Genomic DNA, 21,931 nt, shown 5'->3' with positions numbered 1-21,931 from the left:
ACACTAACACTAACACTAACACTAACACTAACACTAACACTAACACTAACACTAACACTAACACTAACACTAACACTAACACTAACACTAACACTCACACTAACACTCACACTATCACTGACACTATCACTCACACTATCACTATCACTATCACTATCACTATCACTATCACTCACACTATCACTATCACTATCACTCACACTATCACTATCACTATCACTATCACTCACTTTGTCTCTTGTATTTCGTCTTTCTCACTCTTTCTTTCTCTCTGTCTTTTTGTCCATCCGCTATCTTTTCTTCCTACTACTACTGCAACTTCTTCTCCCTCTCTCATTCGTTCTTATTCTGTCAAATTTTCTCTCTACGTATCCTTGTCTCTTTCACCTTCCCTCCTTTCCCACCCCCCCCCCCTTTCTTCCATCTCTCTCTCTCTCTCTCTCTCCATCCTCCCGTGCTTCTCCTCCTTATTCCTGCTTACGGCGCTCTTCTCCTCCTCGCCTCCTTTTCCTCCGCCGCTCGAATCCATCTCTCCCCCAATGGCAGCCCCATCCCTGCCTCCTTCCATGCAGAAAGGCTCTGCATCCTCAACATGTATGCTGCCATGTCTCTCCTTCACTACAACAGATCTGGCCACCACTTGAACGTCGTCGACTTGGACTATGCCAACAAGCACAAACGTACCTCCGGTAGGCCCTCTCTTGACCAAGACAAGTCTTGGTCTGGCACTATCCACGTCGGCTTCCCTCCCCCAAAAAAAGGCTCTTGTCATCTTTGACACCGGCTCCTCCGACTTTGTCATCGACAAGTCTCTCCCCATCAATAACCTCAACGAGCCCTTCGACTTCTCTTACTTCAACAGTGGCTTCGACGTCAAGCAGGACCCCTTCGTTTGGGCCGCCAAAAAACAGCACCTCATCCAACCCAGCTCGTTCCAGTTCACCTTCCGTCACGGCGGCAAGGCCTCTCTCAACATCGGCTTGTTCAACCCCGTCAAACACGCCGGCCTCATCTCCTGGGTCGACAAGAACTCTGACAAGACCTTCTGGCGAACCTCCGTCGAGCTCAATAAAAACAAGAATCAAAACGCTATCGTCTGAATGACTGCATTCTCGGCACTCCCTTCATGGAGCTCGGCTCAGTCATCTTCAACTTTGATCTTCGCCGCATGGGCTTTGCCAAGACCCGCTAGTCTCCTCCGCCCTTCTCTTTCCGTGGTGTTCTCCTCTTCCTATGGCTCTTCTGGCCCACCGCCCCCTCATACCCTCTCCCTCGTCTGTCCCTAGCATTTGTATAGTTCTTGTGTTTTCGTGAAATGGTTCAGCTTTTATGCATCTCTCCGCTATCTAGATAGGAAACACTACTTGTGTGAGACACTGCATCCTGGCATCCTGGTGCCCAATGCCCAATGTCCTCTTTCCCCCTTTCGTCCTGGCCTCTCCACTTCCCCACACTCTCGTCCCATTTCAATGAAATCATCAAGGCGCCTGTTTCCTCCTCCACTCTGTCCTCCTACCCTCTTGGCTTCCGACCACCTGCCTTTCCCTTGACCTCAGTCGTTTGTCTATTCCCTGTCGTGTCACGTTCCTGTATCATACTTCCTGTCAATGACCCTCCGGTCTAGGCCGCCCTACCTGTCCCAGCCTGCCTTCCCCTTTTCTCCTCTATCCAAGTACACATACATGCACATACGTATATATGTAATGCATACATATATAGTTATATATGTATATATATGTGCCTTTTCATCTTTTCATCTCATTATTTTCTTTATACAGTGTATATCTTGTCTATCCTACACATCTTCCTCCAAACGCTCCGTTGTCCATCTTAAATGCCACAGCACCTTTGATGTTGCTCCGCCTCACTTCATCCAGCTGAATCACATCATGATCAAACAGAACTTGTCCTTGCAGCTTTTGGCCCTGCAGTGGTGCATGCCATACAATCGACGCACATCCTTCGCCTACGTTCGTCGCTGCCATCCATTGTCCCTCCATTTTCTTGGTCGCTCCCTCCTCGCACTTCTCCAGCCGCAGTGCCTCGTCTGCCCCAACCGTCACACACAGGCTCGGGTCTTCCTTCAGCCTCAGTTGTCCAAACGATTTGTCGTCGTCATCCTTGCCCGGGTAGTAGTTCTCCGCTGGCTTCTCACATTCATAGAACTGCACCACCTGTCCTGGCTTGTCCGACGTTGCCAGCACTTCGCCCTCGCGTCCTTCTACTCCTCTAAATGCAAAGTATTGCCTCTCGGTGGCGGAGCCAAAGTGCGCCCGCGCTGCCAGCGGTCCTGGCGCGTACTTGGCTTGGCACTTCAGGCCGTCCCTCTTTGCAGGTACCGCACTCACCAGGCTGCTAAACGCCAGCGCAGAAAGAATCGTGGCTGCTGCAATCTTCATGTCTTGGTACTTGGTTCTGGTAGTTGTTCGCTCAAGTCGTCGCGTTCCCCGGTACTTGTGATGTAGGGTCGCTGATTGTCATGCCTCTTTTTATGCGTTCGAACGTGGCGGTAATACTACGGACTTCCGCTGTCGTTCGTCCTCCTCCACTTATTCAGGCGTGCCGTCCTACCGGTTCATGCAACTCCGGTGTCAAAAAAAAAATCCCCGCGCCAGCGCTTGCCTGCGTTGTCGCGAGGGTTCACTTTAGATATTTGGCGCAACAAAGTCACCCTTGTTGTGTTCCATGGGCGGACAGTCCTTGTATATATGGCCCCTTTTAGGAATATGAATTCGCCACAGGAAAGTATTCACTTCTATGCAGAAAATGGCCCATTTTTATTGTGCTACTCTGAAAACACTGATTGTGGTGGCGCTCGTCCACTCAGCTGCCTCTATGCCTCGGACGTAGTAAATAGCGCACCGACAAGGGACCGTTCGATCGTCGTCAACGGATTGATAACACTGTTTACACACACACACGCGCAAGACAGCCCATAGTACTTCAGAGCAGTCTTCACTGTGAGTAGCCACATTGCCGCTTGGGCACTCAAAGCATGATAGTCCTCTTACAATAGATGCATTCCATCCCTCATTACATCTTTTAACAACATATAACAGCAATGTACCTATTTTCCAGGTTCTACTGGGTTCTTGTATACACAAGTAGCGTCCAGGTTCCCCGTCATGAGGTAGCTCCGAGAACGATGGAAGTAGCTCACCTTGTCACTCTTATCGTAACCTAGACCGCCTTCCGTGTCAAACGCCACTCCATCCGGTCCATATGACAAGTCCATAATTTCATCATGTTCATAGCCCACCTTAGAAAGCGGCACCGAACAACCCTTCCGTTCCTGATCGCCAAGCCCAAGCTCAAACCATTGTTTTCGAAGCTCCATGCCTCCCTCAGCACAATCTTCCAGTGTCACCTTCTTCTCCACATTCTCCGGTACTTGCTTGTCCCTATTTTCAAGCGATCCATCAGGCGACATGTCCCGCTCTCGAATAAACGAGTTGGTCAAACACTTCTTTCCGTCCTTTGTCTTTACTACTCCTCCTCCTTTCCCGAATTTTTCTGGCGCCTCACATTCGTAAAAGTCGTACTCTTCTCCAGGCAAATTGCTCTTTGCAAGCTTTCCATCCTTCATGTGGTAATATTGCGTCCAGCCAAACCCAACATGGCTGTCAAGAATTTCCGTGTCCTCCCATGTTGCCAACACACCCGTTGCATTCTTGTGGCACTTTAGCGCATTCGCTGTGTTTAGCGCCGCGGCTGCAAGTAGAATCGCAATCGTCGATGTCTTCATATCTCGTGTAGTGCTACGGCATGCTGGGGGCTCTTGACCTGCCCTTTTAAGCAGGTTTGCTCTCCACCTCGAACTAAGCCCCCCGGTCGCAACTCCTACGTCGATCCGGAACTCCGTGTACTTGTTCATACGGTCTCCGCTTCCCTCTCGCACGTGCCATCGGCTTTTGCGCCAAGTGTGCTCCGTGTGCCATCTCCGCAAGCACGGATGTATAAATGCATCTATCATATGCTTCTACTTTGTGGAAAGTTTGTAGAGAATGAGCTCGTATCTGTGTTATGTTTGCATTTTTATTAGTCTTCACTCTACGCTTGGTTCATGTGCGACAAAACAATTCACTTGATGCAGTGATCGAGTGATGTTCGTTTCATGCGTGAGTCAAATCCCTTGTTTTATAAGAGTCTGTGCCCAGTATTCTTATAGCCAAGTGCATGCGTCTCCTATGGATGAGAACTGTCTTCTCTCGCGTGGCATCCTGGGTGTCGGTCTCGTCTGCTTCCATACCTGAGATTACATTTTGACTTCTCGTCGTCAAATGTTGCGTCTTCGCTTCATGTCATTCTGTTCGTTTCAAACGTTCATAATACATTACCTATTTTTCGTTAGTGATGTTGCACGGCTCGGTTGACTGAACGCGGCTCTGCCGTGGGAACTCCGGTGAAGGATTTTGGCCGATTTTGTACGAACCCACACAATGAGATCTCACGAAACATTCTAACGAGCTCATTTAATGCATGTACAGCCATATTACCCCGAAAGCACCAGCATCTAAAGCTTGGGTGTTCTATCATATATTGCAAGAATACCGCATATAAACACCCCTTGTCATATGTCCACGGCATTTTGAACTTTATCGGTTCCATGACACGTAGAGTCCCAGTTAAAGCTGGATACAGGGTATTAAGCATGTATGGTCTATCATGCATCGTGCGCGTACAGAATACCCATTCCCTTCGTCCAAGGAATGCATACATCTATCTGCTCATAAGAGCTGCGACGTGAGTCCTCCATGACAACACCACATCAGCGAGTCGCCCTCGATATATCCAAAGCATCCAGCGATAGTCAGATTCATTTGCTTTTCACTTATACATCAGAATGATTAAGCTTGTCTCTTTCCAGAAATCGCGAACCTTTCCTCGTCCAGGAGTTAATGGCTGCGACAATCTTCCACCTGTTTCATTTCTCAAGTACATAGCCAAATCAGCTCTAATATCACGGAAGTAGTTCACACCTTACTGCAAACCCTAGGGTTCGTGGACAATTCGCATGCAAATTTCGCCCGTACAGAACTTTCTTTGTGTACATTTCTTTGTCGTGGAGAACAAAGAACGCTACCACCCACAATTATATATACAAGTTCATTTTGTGTGCGTGGTCTGCATGCGCTTCCTACTCGTTCTTGCCGCCGCGTCCGCTGCCGTGCTCGTCTCGGCTCAACCCACGCCCCAGACCACGCCCCAGACTACGAGCCTACCACCTCTTCCAGTGACTCAAGTCGGTTCGAAAACCATTTGGAATATATTCACAATACTATGATATGCGCTATGCGATTTCTTGAACAAGTTGTTCGGCGTGTTCATCATTTTCAGCCTTCTCGATTGCCTCACGAACATCATCCGGGTGTGCCTCAGGATACTTTCGACGAAGGCGAGACTCTCTGACCTGCTTGAGAATCTCCTGCGCGAAGGGCGACCGTTCACGGATCTGAGGACCCTTCCAATAAAACAGATAAATGGGTGCAATCACCAATATAGAGACAAATCCAAGGAACGTCGAGGCCCACTCGTAGCTGTACGATGATGGACTAATATTCTTGTACATAGGCACCGCATACATGGCCGAGATACCTGCAAGAAGATCACGCGCCAGTGCATTTCCACCGGTAGCTGAAGCCGAATATTCTCCATACGCTTCCACCATGTAGTCAATCGTTGCCATATAAATAGCATAGTTAGCAATGGCGATCATCACCGAGAAAATCATGGTTCCGATCCAGTGCACACCGTGGGCACTTCCCATGGACGTCCACGCAAAACCGAACAGACCAATCGGCTCGAGTGGCGCCACCCACAATAGCCACCACAGACGCACCTCTGGCAAAAGTGCTTCTGGATCCATCCTACGCACCTTGCGCTGCTGAATAATGGTAGGGAAGAACGAGAAGAAGCCGAAAAAGTATCCCAAATTGATGGGAACAAAGGCCAAGCCAACGGCCCACGGCTTAAAGTCCCAGCCATCCTTGTATACATAATCAAAAGACATAGAAAAGGTGAAAATGAGAGCATCCGAAAATCCACTAAGAAGCGAGAGGAACAGTACAATGGGTTCAGTCGCTATCATGTGGAATGGGCGGATCCAAAGCTTGCCAATTTGCTTTGGATGGAAACGATCTTTCGTAAGCTCGTGGGGACCGTACAAGACAACATCCCGCTTACGAGGCTTGCACATCGGCGGTTTGTACCATAGCCGGTCCCATAATCCTAGCTCTTTTTTCGGGTCCGTCCCGTTCACTAGCGCCTTGGCCGCCGCACGACGTCGCCTGGCCTCGCGGTCCAGCATCGTCGAGCAAAGCGTTTCTGGCACGGTGAGTCCATGCACAAGCTGCGTGAAGCCACCAAAGATAAGCATGAGCCAGAAGACCCACCTTACACCGTTGAATGATTCCCCGTTAGCATTCTGTACAAATCCACCGACAATGGGACCGCACGATGTACCAATCACAGATGAGAGAACAATGAAGGCAATAGCAAACTGGTGATCCTCTGCGTCGTACAAATCCGCTACCATTCCCAACGTCACACTACCGCCAGCCGTAAACAGACCGCCGAAGAAACGCGCAGCAAGAAGGGTATTATAGTTATTCGCATACACACCCCAGAGCTGAGTTATGTTGACGAGGAATAGCGATAGCTGCATAATCGGCCATCGTCCAATTTCTTCACTCCAAGGCGCCCAGAGTTCGGAGCCAAAGGCATACGCCACCAAAAAGATCATCTGGCTTGCGCGTGCGCCTTGATCACCGACTCCCTCGAATCGAGAGTCATCTGGAATCATACCCGTAGCGTTCGGATATACCGACGTATTAAAGTTCATACTCACTTGCACCAGAAACACAACGCAAAGAATGTACCATTTTTTCCACCCTGGGTATTCATATGCAGTACACTCTGGCGCCAGATCTCGGGTCAATTCCACCTTTCCATCGGGACGTTTGGGACGGGGATCGGGCCTTTTTTCATCAGACTTGTCATGCTCGGCTACGGCCTCATCACCTTCTGCGACGATATGAACCTGACCACCGTTATCTTCGTAGAAAAGGACATTTGGTGTGACCGGGCGCTCCGGCGTTTCCTTCGAAGCTCCATCAGCCGAATCTTTCTCCGAGACTTCGGGCTGACCTTTTGAACCCTGTGTGTCAGCTCCATCATCCGGATCCTTCTCCGAGACTTCAGGCTGACTTTTCGACCCCTGCATGTCAGCTTGATGTTTCAGGTCTTTTTCAGACACCTCGGGTTGACGTTTGGGCCCTTGTGGGCCAGCGTGGTTGGTCGGCTCGACCATATGACACGTCCTGAGAAAGACCCGCCAAGTCAACAAAAGTCAGGTTTGGGCGGGCGAAACATTTTCCAATCAGCAGCTGGCTTCGTCTGTTTTCATTTCCTGCAGTTTTGGCCCGTTTGCTTGGCCCACGCTTCTTCATCTATCTCGGTATGACTAATTTGTCCGCCTGCGAAAGTCCGTCTGTGCCTTTTCATCTTAAATTAGGGCGTGGGGGCATAGAATGAGGGGCAACCGCAAGCGCTCTTTCGCCCATGTGCACGCGAGGGTCGGATTACATCATAGACGTTTAGTCTAGTCTTGATTGGCCCTGATTACTAAGGCTTCCTTCGTGATTGGCACCGCGATCACACGTGCACTACCTTCTGGCTCGCACTGCATGCCATTTTTGTCTGTTGGCGTCAAGCGATGGAATCGTGTGGCTAGACTTCCTTCACCTCCTTCCTGCATCAACCATGCGTGGTGTGAGCGCGTTGCTTCTAGCAGCTGCTGCCGTGGTGCCAGCTTTTGCCGCTAACCAGACCAACGATGGCCTGAAGAACGTCAAGCACATTGTGTTGTTCATGCAGGAGAACCGTGCCTTTGACCACTACTTCGGCACGATGGCCGGTGTGCGTGGGTTCAAGGACCCGAACGTGCACATCTCCAAGAACACGGGCAAGAGTGTGTTCCACCAGCCCGTGAATGAGAGCATGATCAAGGTCGCTGACGGCCCTGACACGGACTACAAGCCGCCCAAGAACGTGTCGGAGCTGATGCCGTTCCACCTGCCTTACCAGGGCGGCGACTACAAGGAGCGCGTGCAGTGCATTCTCTGTGGCTCCAACTCGTGGCAGGCCAACCATGCTGCCTGGAACGAGGGCGAAATCGACCGCTGGGCGATGAACAACACGCCCTACTCGCTGGGCTACTTCCAGAGGGAGGACATTCCTGTCCACTTTGCTCTGGCTGAAAACTTTGTGGTGGCTGACGCTTACTACGAGGGTCAGATTGCCTCGACGGATCCCAACCGTGTGACCTGGTTCTCGACCACCATCAATGCCGACGGTAGTGCCGCCGGTGGTAACGTGAGCATGGGCGGCACTGTGCTCGACAACAACCGCGACCCTAAGTGCATTGAGGGTAAGAATGGTGACGAGTACTCGTGCCGCCCTCTGTACTGGAAGACGGTGCCCGAGTACATGAGTGATGCCAAGATTGACTGGAAGCTCTACCAGGACTTTGACAACTTTGGTGACAACACGCTGGTTGAGTGGCGCCAGTTCCAGCTGGCTGCCAAGAACAAGACGGACCTCGCTAAACGTGGTCTCTCGTTCAGCGGCATCAAGTCGTTCCTCGAAGACGCCAAGAACGGCACGCTGCCCGAGGTTTCGTACATTGTTGGTCCTCAGTACCTTTCGGAGCACGCTCCCTACACGCCGAACGATGGTGCCTGGCTGCAGCGCGAGGTGGCCAACGCTGTGATGAACGGCAAGGCGTGGAACTCGACGGTGCTGATGATTTCTTACGACGAGACCGGTGGCTGGGCTGACCACGTCATGTCTCCTCACGCCAAGCGCGGCACGCCCGGTGAGTGGATCAAGGATCCCTTCACGGCCGATGGCAAGCTTGCTCCTACCGGCCCTGGTTTCCGCCTGCCTTTCTACATCATCTCGCCCTTCACGCGCAAGGGTGGTGTGTTCACCGAGCCGACGTCGCACGAGAGTCAGACCCTGTTCCTGGAGGAGTGGGCCAAGGCGAACGGCAAGCCCTTCCACGTGTCGGTCATGAACAAGTGGCGCCGTGAGCAGCTCAGCAACCTTGTGAACGCGCTGGACTTTAACTCGACGGACACGAGCGTGCCCAAGATCCCTGAGGTGGCTGAGCCTACCAAGGACCCGATCACGGACGAGTACAACGGTGCCTGGAACTGCATACTCAAGTTCAAGGGCGATGTGCAGCCCAAGATCCCGTACGGCAACCAGACGGAGGAGAAGACGCTCTTCCAGGAGCCTGGCTTCAAGGCTGTGCGTGGTAACCTGACCGAGGGCCGCTACCTCAGCTTCGCGTCTGGCAAGCAGCGCCTGTCTATCCAGTCGGGCAAGCTCGGTACGGAGCCGCACAAGGGTCACTTTACGGAGAAGCAGCTGTTCGTCCTGCACTGGCAGGGTCAGGAGCCTAAGGACAATGAGTTCAAGGTGGCTGCGGGTGACAAGTACCTGACGTCGGACCTGTCGCTCACGAAGAACAAGTCGCACGGTGCCTCGTTCGCCATCTTTGACAATGGCAACGGCAAGGGTCACTCGGCTCAGGAGCTCAAGTCGGGCAAGTTCCTGACGCTCAAGGGCGACAATGTCACGCTCGAGAAGAAGCCGAGCTCGCTCAAGGTGTTCGCTGTTACTCTGTAAGTCGATTAGATGTTCTAGTTTCGCGTTTGGAAGAATAGGAAGATGGTTCAGTTTGTTCAGAAATGCGCCATAAATCGCGAGGACGGATCGGTGCGTGAGTGACAGGCTCCGTCAGCATCGATAGGGGAAAGGCATCGATCATGCCCTCATCACACCGGGTCCGGTGCGCCTCGATGCATCGATCAGCCATGTCCTGGGCACGCTCAAGTGCCTGCTGCTTCGTTTGCCCTCGCCGCATCCACCACCCGAACGCGATGAGCCCGGCCAAGCCGAGCACGACGCTCAGCGTCCCACCGAGGATGGGTGCCACGTGCGTCGCAGAATGCGTGTCGATGCACACATTCTGGGGGCAGGCATGGCACTGATTGGGGTAAAGTTGACGGCAAACCTGGTGCTTCTGGCACGGCGGACACGCAGGAATGGCGCTACACGCCTCGCACGACATGGCGAGGCATGAGCGAGATGCGCTGCTGGCAGTAAGCCAGATGCGCGGCCCATGCGTCTAGGATCGGCCGATGTGGAGCTGTGATCTCGGCTCATGGCCACCGACTCGAATGTCACGGTCCAGCAGCGCGTCGTCATAGCGGCGGATACGGTAGTGAGTGGTCATGTTGTGATCAAGTCGGGCACGGTCGTTCATCCGCATGCTACGTTAGACGCGTCGCGCGGCCCCATGGTAGTGGGTGAGAATTGCATCGTGGAGGAACACGTCCACCTAGTCAGCCCGCCGCAGGGCATGACAGTGGGCGACGGCAATGTCTTTCGCATAGGATGCCATGTATCTGCGCCTGATATTGGCAACTGTAATGTGTTTGAGCCCGCGTCCCGCATAGCCACGTCCATTACCAACTTTTGCGTGGTAGGCGCAGGATGCACGGCCGATGGGCCTGCGCTGCCGGAACGCACGGTCGTGTATGGCGCGGCGTCCGAACATCGCACGTGGAGTGGCGACGGGATTGGACAGCAGCTCGCCTTGCACGCGAAGCACCTCGTCTACCTACGTGATCAGATATCCAAGTCGCATAAACTTCGTGTCATTCGGTAACTACAAAGCCCTTACTGGGGAAGGGCTGGTGCAAGGCCTTTTCCACCTGGCGGGACAGGGCGTCCGACCGCACAGGAGGCGTGGGCCGCGGCGCACCTGCCGCTCGTCGCCCACCGGTATGCGGCGCCTCTAATGCGAGGTCAGATGCCTTGACGCGCGTCTCGATCGCTGAGCCGGGCTCTTGTCGAAGGAGCGGCGCACCGGCCAACAAGGCCGCTACCTCTTTAGCACGCGGCCATCCGTCGAGGATCGGCGGCATATCATAGGGTATCGTGGGCGTCCGAGATGGCATGTATTCTATCTCGGGCCATTCTTCTTCCACAGGCTCCATATCTGTCGGCTCTGATGTGTCTGGGACCGTGTCTCGCTGCGCGTCGTACATCTCACCTAAACGCGCCTTGATTTGGCCTGCGCGGCCAATGTTATCAGCAGGCGTCACGAAACTCGTTGCTTGCCCCCGAAACGGAGTTTGGAACGCCTTGGCTGGCGACTGGTTGGTCTTGTCCGTCAACGCACTGCGGCCTGTGCGCGAAGATGTCGCTTTGCCGCCTTTCTTAAAAGGCGACATGTGCTTGCTGGGAGAGCCTTTTTCCGGAGAAAAGCGCTTCTCAGGCGACATGGCCCTAGACATCGCGTCATTCTCGCGGCTCAGGACATTCATCCCGACCGCAGCGACGCTACGAGCCGTGACAGACGCGAACGCGCGTCTAGTGTCGAGTCACGTGATGAGACCTCTTTCCGTGCTGCGAGCGTGCCAGGCAATGCGTGACGACACGATGCCAGGTGTGTACGGTGGCGACGAGATCAATGCCGTTGTGCTGGATCCTGGTGCGTCCGTCTTCCGTGGTGGATGGGCCGGCGAAGATGCACCGCGTGCGATGTTCCCGACGCATTATGGCTGGCTGCCGATGAGCGAGGAGGAGCGCGCGACATACACCGCGCCGGATATGAAGCAGGAGTCGTCGCAGGGCGATGTCACCATGTCGGAGGCCCAACCCGCGCCACCACGAGGCGTCTCATTTGATGCAGCTCGCGGACGTAAGCGCTTTGTGGGAGACGTGGGTGTGTCGTACTGGCGTCGCGGTCTGGAAATCGATACACCCCTGGACGAGCATGGCATTGTCCAGGACTTTGATGCCATGCAGGCCCTTTCTCACCACGCCCTCGATCTACTCTCGTCTGAGCCAACCGAAAATCCACTCTTATTCACTGAGCCTGCGACGAACCCACGGTCAGCGCGCGCCCGCACAGTGGAACTTGCCTTCGAGGGCCTGCAAGTGCCGGCCTTTTACCTGGCGAACCGCTCCGTGCTGAGTGCCTTTGCGTCTGGCCGACCTACGGCGCTGGTGGTGGATATAGGTGCGTCTCAGGTGTCTGCGATTCCCGTGGTCGACGGCTTTGTCTTGCGAAAGGGCATTCATACCCAGCCCAACGGCGGCGATGCCGTATCACGGGCCCTACTGTGGGGCCTCACGAACGAGATGGGCGACAAGAACCAGAGTGGCTGGCTGGCCGACAGCATCGTGCCCCAGTACCTCGTAAAGAGCAAGCAGCCATGTGAGCCTGGCATGCCCGCCCAGGCCACATTACGGGACGACCGCTTGCACGGCACGGCCCCCTCGTTCCGCATGTACCACACGATGGGCGTACTCAACGACCTGAAAGAGGCCGTATGCCAGGTGCTCGAGGCACCTTGGGACGAGGCGCAGGCAGCTGCTCGTCCTACCAAGATGTACGAGTTCCCTGACGGCTCGAACGATGCGTATGGCACGCTGCGCTTCAAGGCGCCTGAGGCCATCCTTACACCGAGTCTGTACGCGGACAAGTCGCAGGTGCTGCCGACGCGCGACGCACCGTACATGGGCCTCACGGACCTCGTCCTCCAGGCGACCAAGGAAGTCGACGTCGATGCGCGCGCCAGCATGTTTGGCAACATTGTGTGTGTGGGTGGTGGCACGCTCCTCCCCGGCTTTTTGGACCGCCTGAGCTACGAACTCAGTGTCGCTGCACCAAGCCAGCGGATCCGCATCCACTCGCCAGGCAACTACACCGAGCGCCGCCACTCGACATGGCTCGGCGGCAGCATCTTGGCCAGTCTCGGCACGTTCCATCAGCTATGGATCAGTAAACAGGAATACGAGGAGCATGGACAAGCCATTGTCCACGTCCGTTGCAGGTAGCACGTGAAATTTCCCTGTCTCCACCATCATGTCCAGCGAAGCGCCGAAAAAACTGAGCCGGCAGCAGCGGCGCCAGATGGCGAAGGACGCTCGCGAACAGGAACGACTGGACGGTATTCGTGCCGATGTAGAGCGCGAGATGGCCGAATCGCCGCAGGTGAACCAGAGCGAAGTCGAGGAGAAGCAGCTCCAAGAGCTGTGTGAGAAGCTGCAGTTGCAGGTACATGAGATCACACCGGATGGCCACTGTCTCTACAATGCGATTGCCGATCAGCTCAATACTCGATACCCAACACAGGAGCCATATACCTACGAAAGCATGCGTCGTGCGGCGGCCAGCTACATGCGGCAGCATGCGGACGATTTTATGCCGTTTATCTCAGATTTGGACGAGTCGGCCGCGGGCGTCGCCGAGGCCAAGGACCCCCTGACCAAGTTCCTCGACTATTGTGACGCCATGGAAAAGACGTCGACTTGGGGTGGTCAACCCGAGATCTTGGCGCTCTCCAAGGTGCTGTACACGCCTATCTACGTCGTCCAGCCGGGCACACCGATCATCAAAATCGGCGACGAGGAATTTGCGGACAGGTCGCCCCTGTGGATCGCTTACCATGTCAAGATGTATGGATTGGGCGAGGTATGTACCCCACGCCCACACTAACGTACAGCATTACAACTCATTGCGCCCCAAGACGCACTAATCTTCCCCCAACAATCGCCGCTCATCACTCGATCGCCGCACGGCACTGGACAGCGCTCGTGACGCCGACTGATCGACACTGTCCGGCATGCGGCGAGGCCCTAGTCCAAATAGCGTATCATCCTCGATGGAACGACTTGTCGTGGCCGGTGTCTGCGAGGGAAGAATCGCATGAGAAGCATCGTCCTCACTCTCATCACTGTCGTCCTCGTCATCAGAGGCGGCCGAGGTGCGATTATACACTTTCGTAATGGTTGGCGGCGTCGGTAGCGAGTCGCGACGACGCGTCGTGTCCTTGACGAGAGGCGTACCCACGACACTCTTGCGCCGCGCAGACGGCGACACGTCGCCCAAACTCATATCACCGTCATCGCCGCCCACGGATTTCAGCAAATCGTTCACGACGCGCCGCGCCGCTTCCTTAGCGGGTGTCTTGAGGTACTTGCTCTGTGGCATACTGAACTGCATCGTGACAGGGGGCGACATGCCTTCCGGCATGGCCAACGACATGTCGTCACTATCGTCTCGCGGCGCCGGACGTAGCGGCGTCGTGCGCAAATCGGCAATGCCATTCCACGTCTTCTCAAATGGATTGGGCGCGCCAGATGCCACACTCACACGCGGACGCGCCGAGGATCGACGTCGGCCCTTGGCAGGACTCGACGATTTGGGAATATCAGACACGACGAGCGACGGATCCGTAGCGATCGACATATCCGCCATCTTGCGACTCGCCTCGCGCGACATGTCTTCCATCCGACTGGCCTCAACATCGCGCTTCAATCGCTCAAACGGCGTTTCGAGGTGCGCCTGGGCATACACACTCGTACTGAGCCGTGGCGGCGACGCCATGGGATCGCTGTCATGCGTCGCATGCGTGCTGTCATCGCGAGCACTTGGCTGCTCGCTCTGCTCACCAAAGGTATCTTCGAACTCTTCCAGAGGTTGCTGCGATAGCGACACCTGCGCAGATGCCTCAAAGAACTGCTTCCAAAAGCGCGCGCTCTGCCACGTTTGAGAGCACGATGATTCGTACTCCCGGATCGAAGGCAAAATACGCGACGTCACAATCTGGTGTGCTTGCGAAAAGTTCTCGTCAATTTCCTGCAGTGTCAATGTGATGGCCTGGTCCAGCTGCATGAGCTGCTCGCCCGCCGCCATCGCATCGGCTGGCGTATGGGCCATCAGAGAAACGACGCGACGCGCGTCCCTCGAGAGGAAGGGGCAGTGCCTGTCGGCCGACGAACCAGGCACCAAGGCCTCAGGCACAGGTTGCCATGTCAGCACCACATGAGCTCCTAGAGCAGCATCTCTTGCAGCCGGTGCGCCGCTATGAGCCTATCCATAACGACGGTGCTGAGTATATCTGGGATGCATATGATGAGCCAGATTATGAAGATCCTTCCGTGCAGTCCCTGCGAGCAAGCTCGTTCGACAAGGGCAGCTTGGAGCAGGACGACGCGGAGCTGCATCTCGATATGCCACCTGTCGACGAAGATCGGTGGGAGGCTCGCCAGCAGCCACCGCAGCATGGACGCACTCGTCAGGTACAGCTTACGGCCGGCAACTGGATTGTCGACTACCCCGTGCCGACACCCGTGGCCAATGCCGTGCTGCCGGCGTATCGCGAGCAGGGCGCGCCCAAAGAGTTCACGCACATGCGGTACTCGGCTGTGACGTGCGATCCAGACGACTTTGTGCTCGAAAATGGCTGGGGTATCAGGACGAGGCACGAGTACGAGCGGCCGACTGACATCTTGATTGCCCTGACATACTACAACGAGGACCGCAATTTGCTCACGCGAACGATGCACAGTGTCATGCTCAACATACGCGACATGTGCCGCAAGTGGTCCAAAAGGTACCCACACATGGACGACGGTCACCCTGGCTGGCAACGCGTGGTCGTCTCGCTTGTCTTTGACGGGATTGACCCATGCGACAAGGAAGCACTCGACGTGCTCGCCACCATGGGTGTGTACCAGGACGGCGTCATGAAGCGTCAGGTAAATGACAAGGAAACGGTCGCGCACTTGTTCGAATACACGACGCAAGTGTCTGTCGACTCGACGCCGCAACTCGTCCAGCCTTCGCCCACGTCGCACGACAACCTCGTGCCTGTCCAGATGATCTTTTGCTTCAAGCAGCGCAACGCGAAAAAGATCAACAGCCACCGCTGGGTATTCCATGCGCTCGGCCGCATGCTCCAGCCCGACATGGTCGTCTTGGTCGACGTCGGTACGAAGCCCGGCCACCTCGCCCTATACCATCTATGGCAGGCATTCTATCACCGACCCAACTTGGGTGGTGCATGCGGCGAAATTCATGCTATGATCAAACACGGCATCAAGCTGCTCAACCCCTTGGTGGCGGCTCAGAACTTTGAGTACAAAATCAGTAATATCCTCGACAAACCGCTCGAGTCGCTGTTTGGCTACGTGAGCGTGCTGCCTGGTGCCTTTAGTGCGTACCGATTCCAAGCGGTGCTCGGCCGGCCGTTGGACCAGTACTTTCACGGCGATCATACCCTCGCGCAACGGCGCGGCGCGGGCGAGATGAACATTTTCCAGAAAAATATGTTTTTGGCCGAGGACCGCATTCTGTGCTTCGAGCTCGTTGCCAAGCGTGGGGAACGCTGGACATTGACGTACATCAAGCCCAGCAAAGCTGAGACGGATGTGCCGGAGCAGCCCGCTGAGCTTATTTCGCAGCGCCGCCGCTGGTTGAATGGCTCGTTTGCTGCCTCGCTGTATGCCCTTGTCCATTTCTACCGCTTTTACGGCAGCGGTCACTCGATCTTCCGCCTTCTCTTTTTCCATCTTCAGGCTTGCTACAATGTGTTCCAACTTGTATATACGTGGTTTTCTCTCGGAAACTTGTGGCTCACGTTTGCTATCATCATTCAGTACCTCCCCAGTGTGCTCCTCCACGGCTTTTCCGACGCTTGGTTGATCGCCTTTCATTACGTCAACCTGGTTCTCATGTGGGTGTATGCCTTCTTTTTGGCGCTCCAATTCGTCTTGGCGCTGGGCAATCGGCCCAAGAGCGAGTCCGTGGCGTATAAGCTGTCGTTTGGCGTGTTCGGCACGCTTGGCATGTATACCCTTGCCATCTCGCTCTGGATGACGATTCGGTCCCTGTCGCATTTGGCCGAAGAGAAGAAGAGCACGATCGATATCGTGCTGAGCAACACGACAGCCGTGCTGATCGCGTCTCTTGCTGCCATGTACGGGCTGTATCTCTTAGCGTCGTTGCTCTACATGGACCCGTGGCACATGTTCACCAGTGCACCGCAGTACTTTTTCATGGCGCCCTCGTTCGTCAATGTGATCAATGTATACGCTTTCTGCAACCTGCACGACGTGAGCTGGGGCACCAAAGGCTCTGACAAGATCGAGGCCTTACCGAGCGTCCAGACCAAGGCACAGGACCAGCCTGATATGGTCGAGGAGGTGGCCATGGACCAAGGCGACATTGACATGCACTTCAAAAAAGTGGTGGACCGCGCCGTCGCGCCTTTTCATCACGAGCGCGAACGCAGCGAAAAGACGACAGACGACAGCTATAAGACATTCCGCACGCGTCTCGTGGCCTTTTGGCTCCTGTCCAATGCCATCCTGGTGGCCGTGATTATGAATCTGTACACCTACCGACCCAATGAAAAGCTCGATGACGAGTTCAGCGAGGGCCGAGACAATCAGGAAATCTACTTCAAAGTGATCTTGTGGTCGACCTTTGGCCTAGCCTTTTTCCGATTCGTCGGCTGCGTCCTGTTCTGGATCCATCATCTGGCTGTGAGGTCACGCCATTTATAGGGAGGCGCTCCTCATATTACATAAGCATATCACGCACGACCCAGCCGAGTGCCCCTGGCTCCTGGCTCAGCGCCGTCATGTCTACGATCCCTGCACGGCCGCCTGCCATCCTGTATGGCACAGCATGGAAGGCGGAGAGGACGGCCGAGCTAGTGCACTTGGCTTTCCTTCAAGGGTTTCGTGGCATTGATACAGCCGCTCAGCGGAAACACTATCGGGAGGACCTCGTGGGGCTGGGCGTGCAGAGCGCATGCAAGGCCCTCGGTCTGAGCCGCAAGGACATATGGCTCCAGACCAAATTTACTCCTATTAATGGCCAAGATATCCAAGGCCCGATCCCGTACGACCCGGAGGCCAACGTAGCAGATCAGGTGTGCTCGAGTTTCAAGCACAGTCTGCAGCATTTACATCCAGCCGCCACCCTTCCAGACATACGCCAACTACTCGTGCAGTACGCCGTGAGCGCCAAAAACGGATCCCAGCACCAAGAAGCGCCATTACAGGATGTGTACATCGACAGCTACCTCTTCCACTCGCCCCTGTCGACATTGCCAGCGACACTGGAGGCGTGGAGAGTCATGGAGGCCCTAGTCGATGCAGGGCTTGTGCGGTACATTGGCTTTAGCAACGTGTATGATCCCCATATTTTCAGCGTGTTGTTTGAAAAAGCACGCATCAAGCCATATGTGCTGCAGAACCGGTGGCATGCCTCAACGGGCCACGACGTATCACTATTAGCGCAGCTCTCGCCTGTACTCTCACCCAACATGTACCCATTATCCCTCGATTCGATCGTCGATGCCCCACGGGGTGTCACGTACCAGCCGTTCTGGACCCTGACCGGCAACCAGCGCCTGCTCCAGTCTGAATGCGTGGCGCGTCTCAGCTCCCGCAAGGGCCTGACTCCTGCTCAAGTCGTATATGCCTTTGTGTCTCAGGGGATGGGTCTACTTGGTCTATCTACCTGCGTCCTCAGTGGTACAAAAGATCCAGCTCACATGAAGGAGGCGGTCGAAGCTGTGCAATGCGAGCCCTGGGACGATGAGGAGCTGGCTTCCATACGTCGTGACGTGTATGGTGAATAGAAGCATAGGATGTGGAGGTATAACAGCCTTGGCCCGCTTCTGTGACTATGCTTGTGCCGCCGCCGAACTTTGGTATGGTGGAAGACAGCCTGTACCGCTCTGGGCAGCCGGACCAGCTCAATTTTCCGTTTCTGGAAAAGCTGGGACTCAAGAGCGTGATTTGGCTCGCGCCTGAAGAGCCCGATATCGGCTTGTACGTTGAGTGAGCTAACGTGTCAGTCAGCACTTTTGCCACGACCAGAATATCACCATGCATCACCTGGGCGTGCTGTACAGCACAAACGCATGGGATCCCATCACGGAGGAGATTGTGCTGCAGGCACTGCATCTGCTTGTGCAGCCATCGACATACCCATGCCTGGTCATGTGCAACTTGGGCCGGCACCGGACAGGCACCGTCATTGGATGCTTGCGGAAACTACAGCACTGGAACCTCAGTGCGATTCTTGAAGAGTACCGTCGATTCGCTGGTCCCAAAGTGCGTGTCATGAACGAGCAGTTTATTGAGCTCTTTGACGAAGAGCTTGTGTTTGGTGAAAATCAAGCCTGATACCCTAAAATACATGTCTATATTGTGAGCCCAGCAGCAGCACAAATTCGTATATGGAGAAGGTCACGATGGCATTGGGTATGACGCGCATCAGATGCGCACTAAGTCCGCCATAGAATGCCATAGCGCCCTCTTCTTGCAGCACCACACGGAACGTCTGAACGAGGTTGCGGTACTTTTGCACACCATGCTCTGGCTGCTGCCGCAAGCGAGTGCGGATGACTTCATGGGGATAGGTAATTACGGTAGCCACGAGCTTGGCTGTGCCTGCGGACCCGATCGTCTGAGCCCATGTGGGCCGTTCTTGCGGCCGGCGTTGGATCCGCTTCAGTCGCTCATACAGCACCCACTGAATGGTACTTTCCGACACACCAAGGTAGCTGGCACTCAGGCCGCGGTACAAACCGGCCACGCCTTCTTTCCGCACAATATGGCTGGCCATACGCAGGGCGTTGGTGCCAGGGTGGGCAGGTGGCGGGCTTGATTGGAAGAATTGGGATCGCATGCGGGAGGAAGTGGATATCGTGCGATAAGGAAGATGAGAGGGTAAGCGCGAGGATGTCGGCATCACTTTGCCAATCGCCTCAGCGCGCGCTTTTCGCGTCTGTGCTTCGCGAAGCTGTGACTCGAGTTGCAGACGTGTCTTGACGACCCAGATAGGATTGGTAGCCGTCGCCGTTATGATGCCTGCCTGTGCTGCAGCGGTCAAGTGGACAAAGGCGGACTCTTCGCCAAAGTATTCGGTCAGAAAGCGCTTGCCGTTGCCGTAGGCATAAAAATTGATGGCTCGTGCAGGAATCACACCCACCAGAGTGGGTCCGAGTCCCTTGAACAAGGCAGATGAACCCTCACGCACAGAGATCTCCATGAGGAGCCGGCTTGTATCAACAAACTGGTAGGCGCCGTTCGCTAGCATGCCCAACGCACCACGGTACGGCACACGAAAAGTGGCGCGATGGCGATACAAGTCAGATTGAAGACGTGTCTTGACGACGTCGAGAGGCGACGTGATGATCGCACCACACATGCCTCCTATCCCGCCCGCCGCGAAGTGCAGCCACGGCGGCGGTTCAGCAGCTTTTCGACGCTGCATAGTTCGCGGTGGCGTCGCAGACGACATGAAGCGTCCGATGCGTCGGAGCTTTGCGTCTGGCTTGGCAAAAAAAAAATTGCTGACAAAAAGGCACCCCACGTGGTTCCTCTTCCTGGCAAAACGGGGGTAGCAATTTTTCACGACCCAGACTTGGTGCCATGTGCGGGATCATTGCGATACTGCTACAGGAGGGTCACGTAGCTACGGAGCTGCACGAAGGTCTGGGTGTGCTTCAGCACCGTGGCCAGGATGCAGCAGGTATCGTGACGTGTGGTCCGAAAGGCCGCTTTTTCCAGGTCAAGGGCAATGGTATGGTCCGTGATGTGTTCGACCCGAGCAATGTTGCGAATTTGATCGGCTCGATGGGCGTAGGACATGTGCGCTACCCGACGGCCGGATCGTTTGCGCATGCCGAGGCCCAGCCATTTTATGTCAACAGCCCGTATGGCATTGTCATGGCACACAACGGCAACACCGTGAACCAAACCGAGCTGCGCACGATGCTCGACTCCGAAGCGCATCGGCATGTGAATACGGACTCGGACTCGGAGCTCCTACTGAATGTGTTTGCGAATCACCTTCAGCGCACGGGCAAGTTCCGTATCAACGAAGAGGATCTGTTCACGGCTCTCGAGGCCATGATGAACGAGACGGTGGGTGCGTATACGTGTGTCGCCATGCTCGCTGGCTTTGGCGTGATGGCGTTCCGTGATCCGCACGGCATTCGTCCCATCGGTATGTGCCGCCGAAAGTCAGATTGTCCGCAGGCCGGCAGCCACGGCTACGACTACTGCTTTGCCAGCGAGAGTGTCGTGGCCGACTCGCTTGGATTCAGTGAATTTGAGGATATCAAGCCTGGTGAAGCTGTCATCGTCACGCCCCAAAATGTCACGCGCCGCACGCTCGTCACGAAGCCGGCACCCAACACGTTCACGCCCGACATTTTCGAATACGTCTACTTTGCCCGGCCCGACAGTGTGATTGACGGTGTAAGTGTGTACCGAAGCCGCATGGCGATGGGCGATCGACTGGCGCAGCAGGTGCAGCAGGAGCTGCTGAGCAAGGGCGAGCAGATTGATGTGGTCATCCCCGTGCCGGACACGTCGCGGGTGGCTGCGTTGCAGCTGGCGCAGACGTTGCATATTCCGTATCGCGAAGGCTTTGTGAAAAATCGGTACATTGGCCGCACCTTCATTATGCCTGGTCAGGGCATGCGCCGCAAGAATGTGCGCCGGAAGCTCAATGCTATGGCCCTCGAGTTTGCCGGCAAGAGCGTCCTCCTCGTTGACGACAGTATCGTGCGTGGCACTACGTCGCGAGAGATCATCCAGATGGCGCGCGATGTCGGTGCCCGCAAGGTGTTTATGGCGAGCTGTGCGCCGCCGATCCGGCACTCGAACGTGTACGGCATCGACATGCCGAGTCGGAACGAGCTCGTCGCCTACAACCGCTCGGTGGAAGAGGTGGCTGCCACGATTCAAGCCGACGCCGTCATCTACCAGTCGCTGGAGCAGCTCGTGGACTGTGTGCGGTCCCTCAACCCAGCGATCACCAAGTTCGACTGCTCCATCTTTGACGGCGCCTACGTGACGGGTGGCGTGGACGAGGCATACCTCTCGTCCCTCGAAAAGGCGCGCGCAGACAATGAGCGCAGCAAGAAGGCCGCCTCTTTCCTGACGCCGCATCCAGCGCCCGAGAGCATTGTGAGCTGCAGTGGCCCCATGAATGGCGCGGAAGATATCGGCCTGTACAACGGACGTACTCGTTAAT

At 55.2% G+C, this 21,931-nt stretch overlaps 15 protein-coding genes across 15 annotated transcripts; 8 read left to right on the top strand and 7 right to left on the bottom strand.

Annotated features, from left to right (window-relative positions):
* Nucleotides 1-1,790: 1,790 nt before the first annotated feature.
* On the bottom strand, nt 1,791-2,399 carry MRET_3359 (uncharacterized protein; the record flags this gene model as incomplete). Its single annotated transcript, XM_027629986.1, has 1 exon — nt 1,791-2,399. One exon carries the CDS (start codon nt 2,397-2,399, stop codon nt 1,791-1,793), a length of 609 nt encoding a protein of 202 aa, XP_027485282.1.
* Nucleotides 2,400-3,067: 668 nt separating this feature from the next.
* Nucleotides 3,068-3,745, bottom strand: MRET_3358 (uncharacterized protein; the record flags this gene model as incomplete). The annotated part of the gene is made up of 1 exon (XM_027629985.1): nt 3,068-3,745. The coding sequence occupies one exon, from the start codon at nt 3,743-3,745 to the stop codon at nt 3,068-3,070; it is 678 nt and encodes a 225-aa protein (XP_027485281.1).
* Nucleotides 3,746-5,290: 1,545 nt separating this feature from the next.
* Nucleotides 5,291-7,309, bottom strand: MRET_3357 (multidrug transporter; the record flags this gene model as incomplete). The annotated part of the gene is made up of 1 exon (XM_027629984.1): nt 5,291-7,309. The coding sequence occupies one exon, from the start codon at nt 7,307-7,309 to the stop codon at nt 5,291-5,293; it is 2,019 nt and encodes a 672-aa protein (XP_027485280.1).
* Nucleotides 7,310-7,761: 452 nt separating this feature from the next.
* MRET_3356 (phospholipase C) lies at nt 7,762-9,693 on the top strand (the record flags this gene model as incomplete). Its single annotated transcript, XM_027629983.1, has 1 exon — nt 7,762-9,693. One exon carries the CDS (start codon nt 7,762-7,764, stop codon nt 9,691-9,693), a length of 1,932 nt encoding a protein of 643 aa, XP_027485279.1.
* Nucleotides 9,683-10,138, bottom strand: MRET_3355 (uncharacterized protein; the record flags this gene model as incomplete). Its single annotated transcript, XM_027629982.1, has 1 exon — nt 9,683-10,138. The coding sequence occupies one exon, from the start codon at nt 10,136-10,138 to the stop codon at nt 9,683-9,685; it is 456 nt and encodes a 151-aa protein (XP_027485278.1).
* A 93-nt stretch (nt 10,139-10,231) lies between these two features.
* Nucleotides 10,232-10,738, top strand: MRET_3354 (dynactin 6; the record flags this gene model as incomplete). Its single annotated transcript, XM_027629981.1, has 1 exon — nt 10,232-10,738. One exon carries the CDS (start codon nt 10,232-10,234, stop codon nt 10,736-10,738), a length of 507 nt encoding a protein of 168 aa, XP_027485277.1.
* Nucleotides 10,728-11,399, bottom strand: MRET_3353 (uncharacterized protein; the record flags this gene model as incomplete). The annotated part of the gene is made up of 1 exon (XM_027629980.1): nt 10,728-11,399. One exon carries the CDS (start codon nt 11,397-11,399, stop codon nt 10,728-10,730), a length of 672 nt encoding a protein of 223 aa, XP_027485276.1.
* A 115-nt stretch (nt 11,400-11,514) lies between these two features.
* Nucleotides 11,515-12,918, top strand: MRET_3352 (chromatin modification-related protein; the record flags this gene model as incomplete). Its single annotated transcript, XM_027629979.1, has 1 exon — nt 11,515-12,918. The coding sequence occupies one exon, from the start codon at nt 11,515-11,517 to the stop codon at nt 12,916-12,918; it is 1,404 nt and encodes a 467-aa protein (XP_027485275.1).
* A 28-nt stretch (nt 12,919-12,946) lies between these two features.
* MRET_3351 (OTU domain protein 6) lies at nt 12,947-13,619 on the top strand (the record flags this gene model as incomplete). Its single annotated transcript, XM_027629978.1, has 2 exons — nt 12,947-13,555; nt 13,587-13,619. The coding sequence occupies 2 exons, from the start codon at nt 12,947-12,949 to the stop codon at nt 13,617-13,619; spliced, it is 642 nt and encodes a 213-aa protein (XP_027485274.1).
* Nucleotides 13,616-14,803, bottom strand: MRET_3350 (DASH complex subunit ASK1; the record flags this gene model as incomplete). Its single annotated transcript, XM_027629977.1, has 1 exon — nt 13,616-14,803. One exon carries the CDS (start codon nt 14,801-14,803, stop codon nt 13,616-13,618), a length of 1,188 nt encoding a protein of 395 aa, XP_027485273.1.
* Nucleotides 14,804-14,895: 92 nt separating this feature from the next.
* On the top strand, nt 14,896-17,433 carry MRET_3349 (chitin synthase; the record flags this gene model as incomplete). Its single annotated transcript, XM_027629976.1, has 1 exon — nt 14,896-17,433. One exon carries the CDS (start codon nt 14,896-14,898, stop codon nt 17,431-17,433), a length of 2,538 nt encoding a protein of 845 aa, XP_027485665.1.
* A 77-nt stretch (nt 17,434-17,510) lies between these two features.
* On the top strand, nt 17,511-18,518 carry MRET_3348 (aldo-keto reductase; the record flags this gene model as incomplete). Its single annotated transcript, XM_027629975.1, has 1 exon — nt 17,511-18,518. One exon carries the CDS (start codon nt 17,511-17,513, stop codon nt 18,516-18,518), a length of 1,008 nt encoding a protein of 335 aa, XP_027485766.1.
* Nucleotides 18,519-18,565: 47 nt separating this feature from the next.
* On the top strand, nt 18,566-19,068 carry MRET_3347 (tyrosine-protein phosphatase OCA1; the record flags this gene model as incomplete). Its single annotated transcript, XM_027629974.1, has 2 exons — nt 18,566-18,711; nt 18,738-19,068. 2 exons carry the CDS (start codon nt 18,566-18,568, stop codon nt 19,066-19,068), a joined length of 477 nt encoding a protein of 158 aa, XP_027485780.1.
* A 4-nt stretch (nt 19,069-19,072) lies between these two features.
* On the bottom strand, nt 19,073-20,188 carry MRET_3346 (solute carrier family 25, member 33/36; the record flags this gene model as incomplete). The annotated part of the gene is made up of 1 exon (XM_027629973.1): nt 19,073-20,188. One exon carries the CDS (start codon nt 20,186-20,188, stop codon nt 19,073-19,075), a length of 1,116 nt encoding a protein of 371 aa, XP_027485767.1.
* Nucleotides 20,189-20,319: 131 nt separating this feature from the next.
* MRET_3345 (amidophosphoribosyltransferase) lies at nt 20,320-21,930 on the top strand (the record flags this gene model as incomplete). The annotated part of the gene is made up of 1 exon (XM_027629972.1): nt 20,320-21,930. One exon carries the CDS (start codon nt 20,320-20,322, stop codon nt 21,928-21,930), a length of 1,611 nt encoding a protein of 536 aa, XP_027485781.1.
* Nucleotide 21,931: the final 1 nt, after the last annotated feature.

This window comes from Malassezia restricta, chromosome V (assembly GCF_003290485.1).
Source record: "Malassezia restricta chromosome V, complete sequence".
Taxonomy (NCBI): Eukaryota; Fungi; Basidiomycota; class Malasseziomycetes; order Malasseziales; family Malasseziaceae; genus Malassezia; species Malassezia restricta.
The sequence above is the reverse complement of the archived record's forward strand: the minus strand, read 5'-3'. Positions and strand labels throughout refer to the sequence as shown.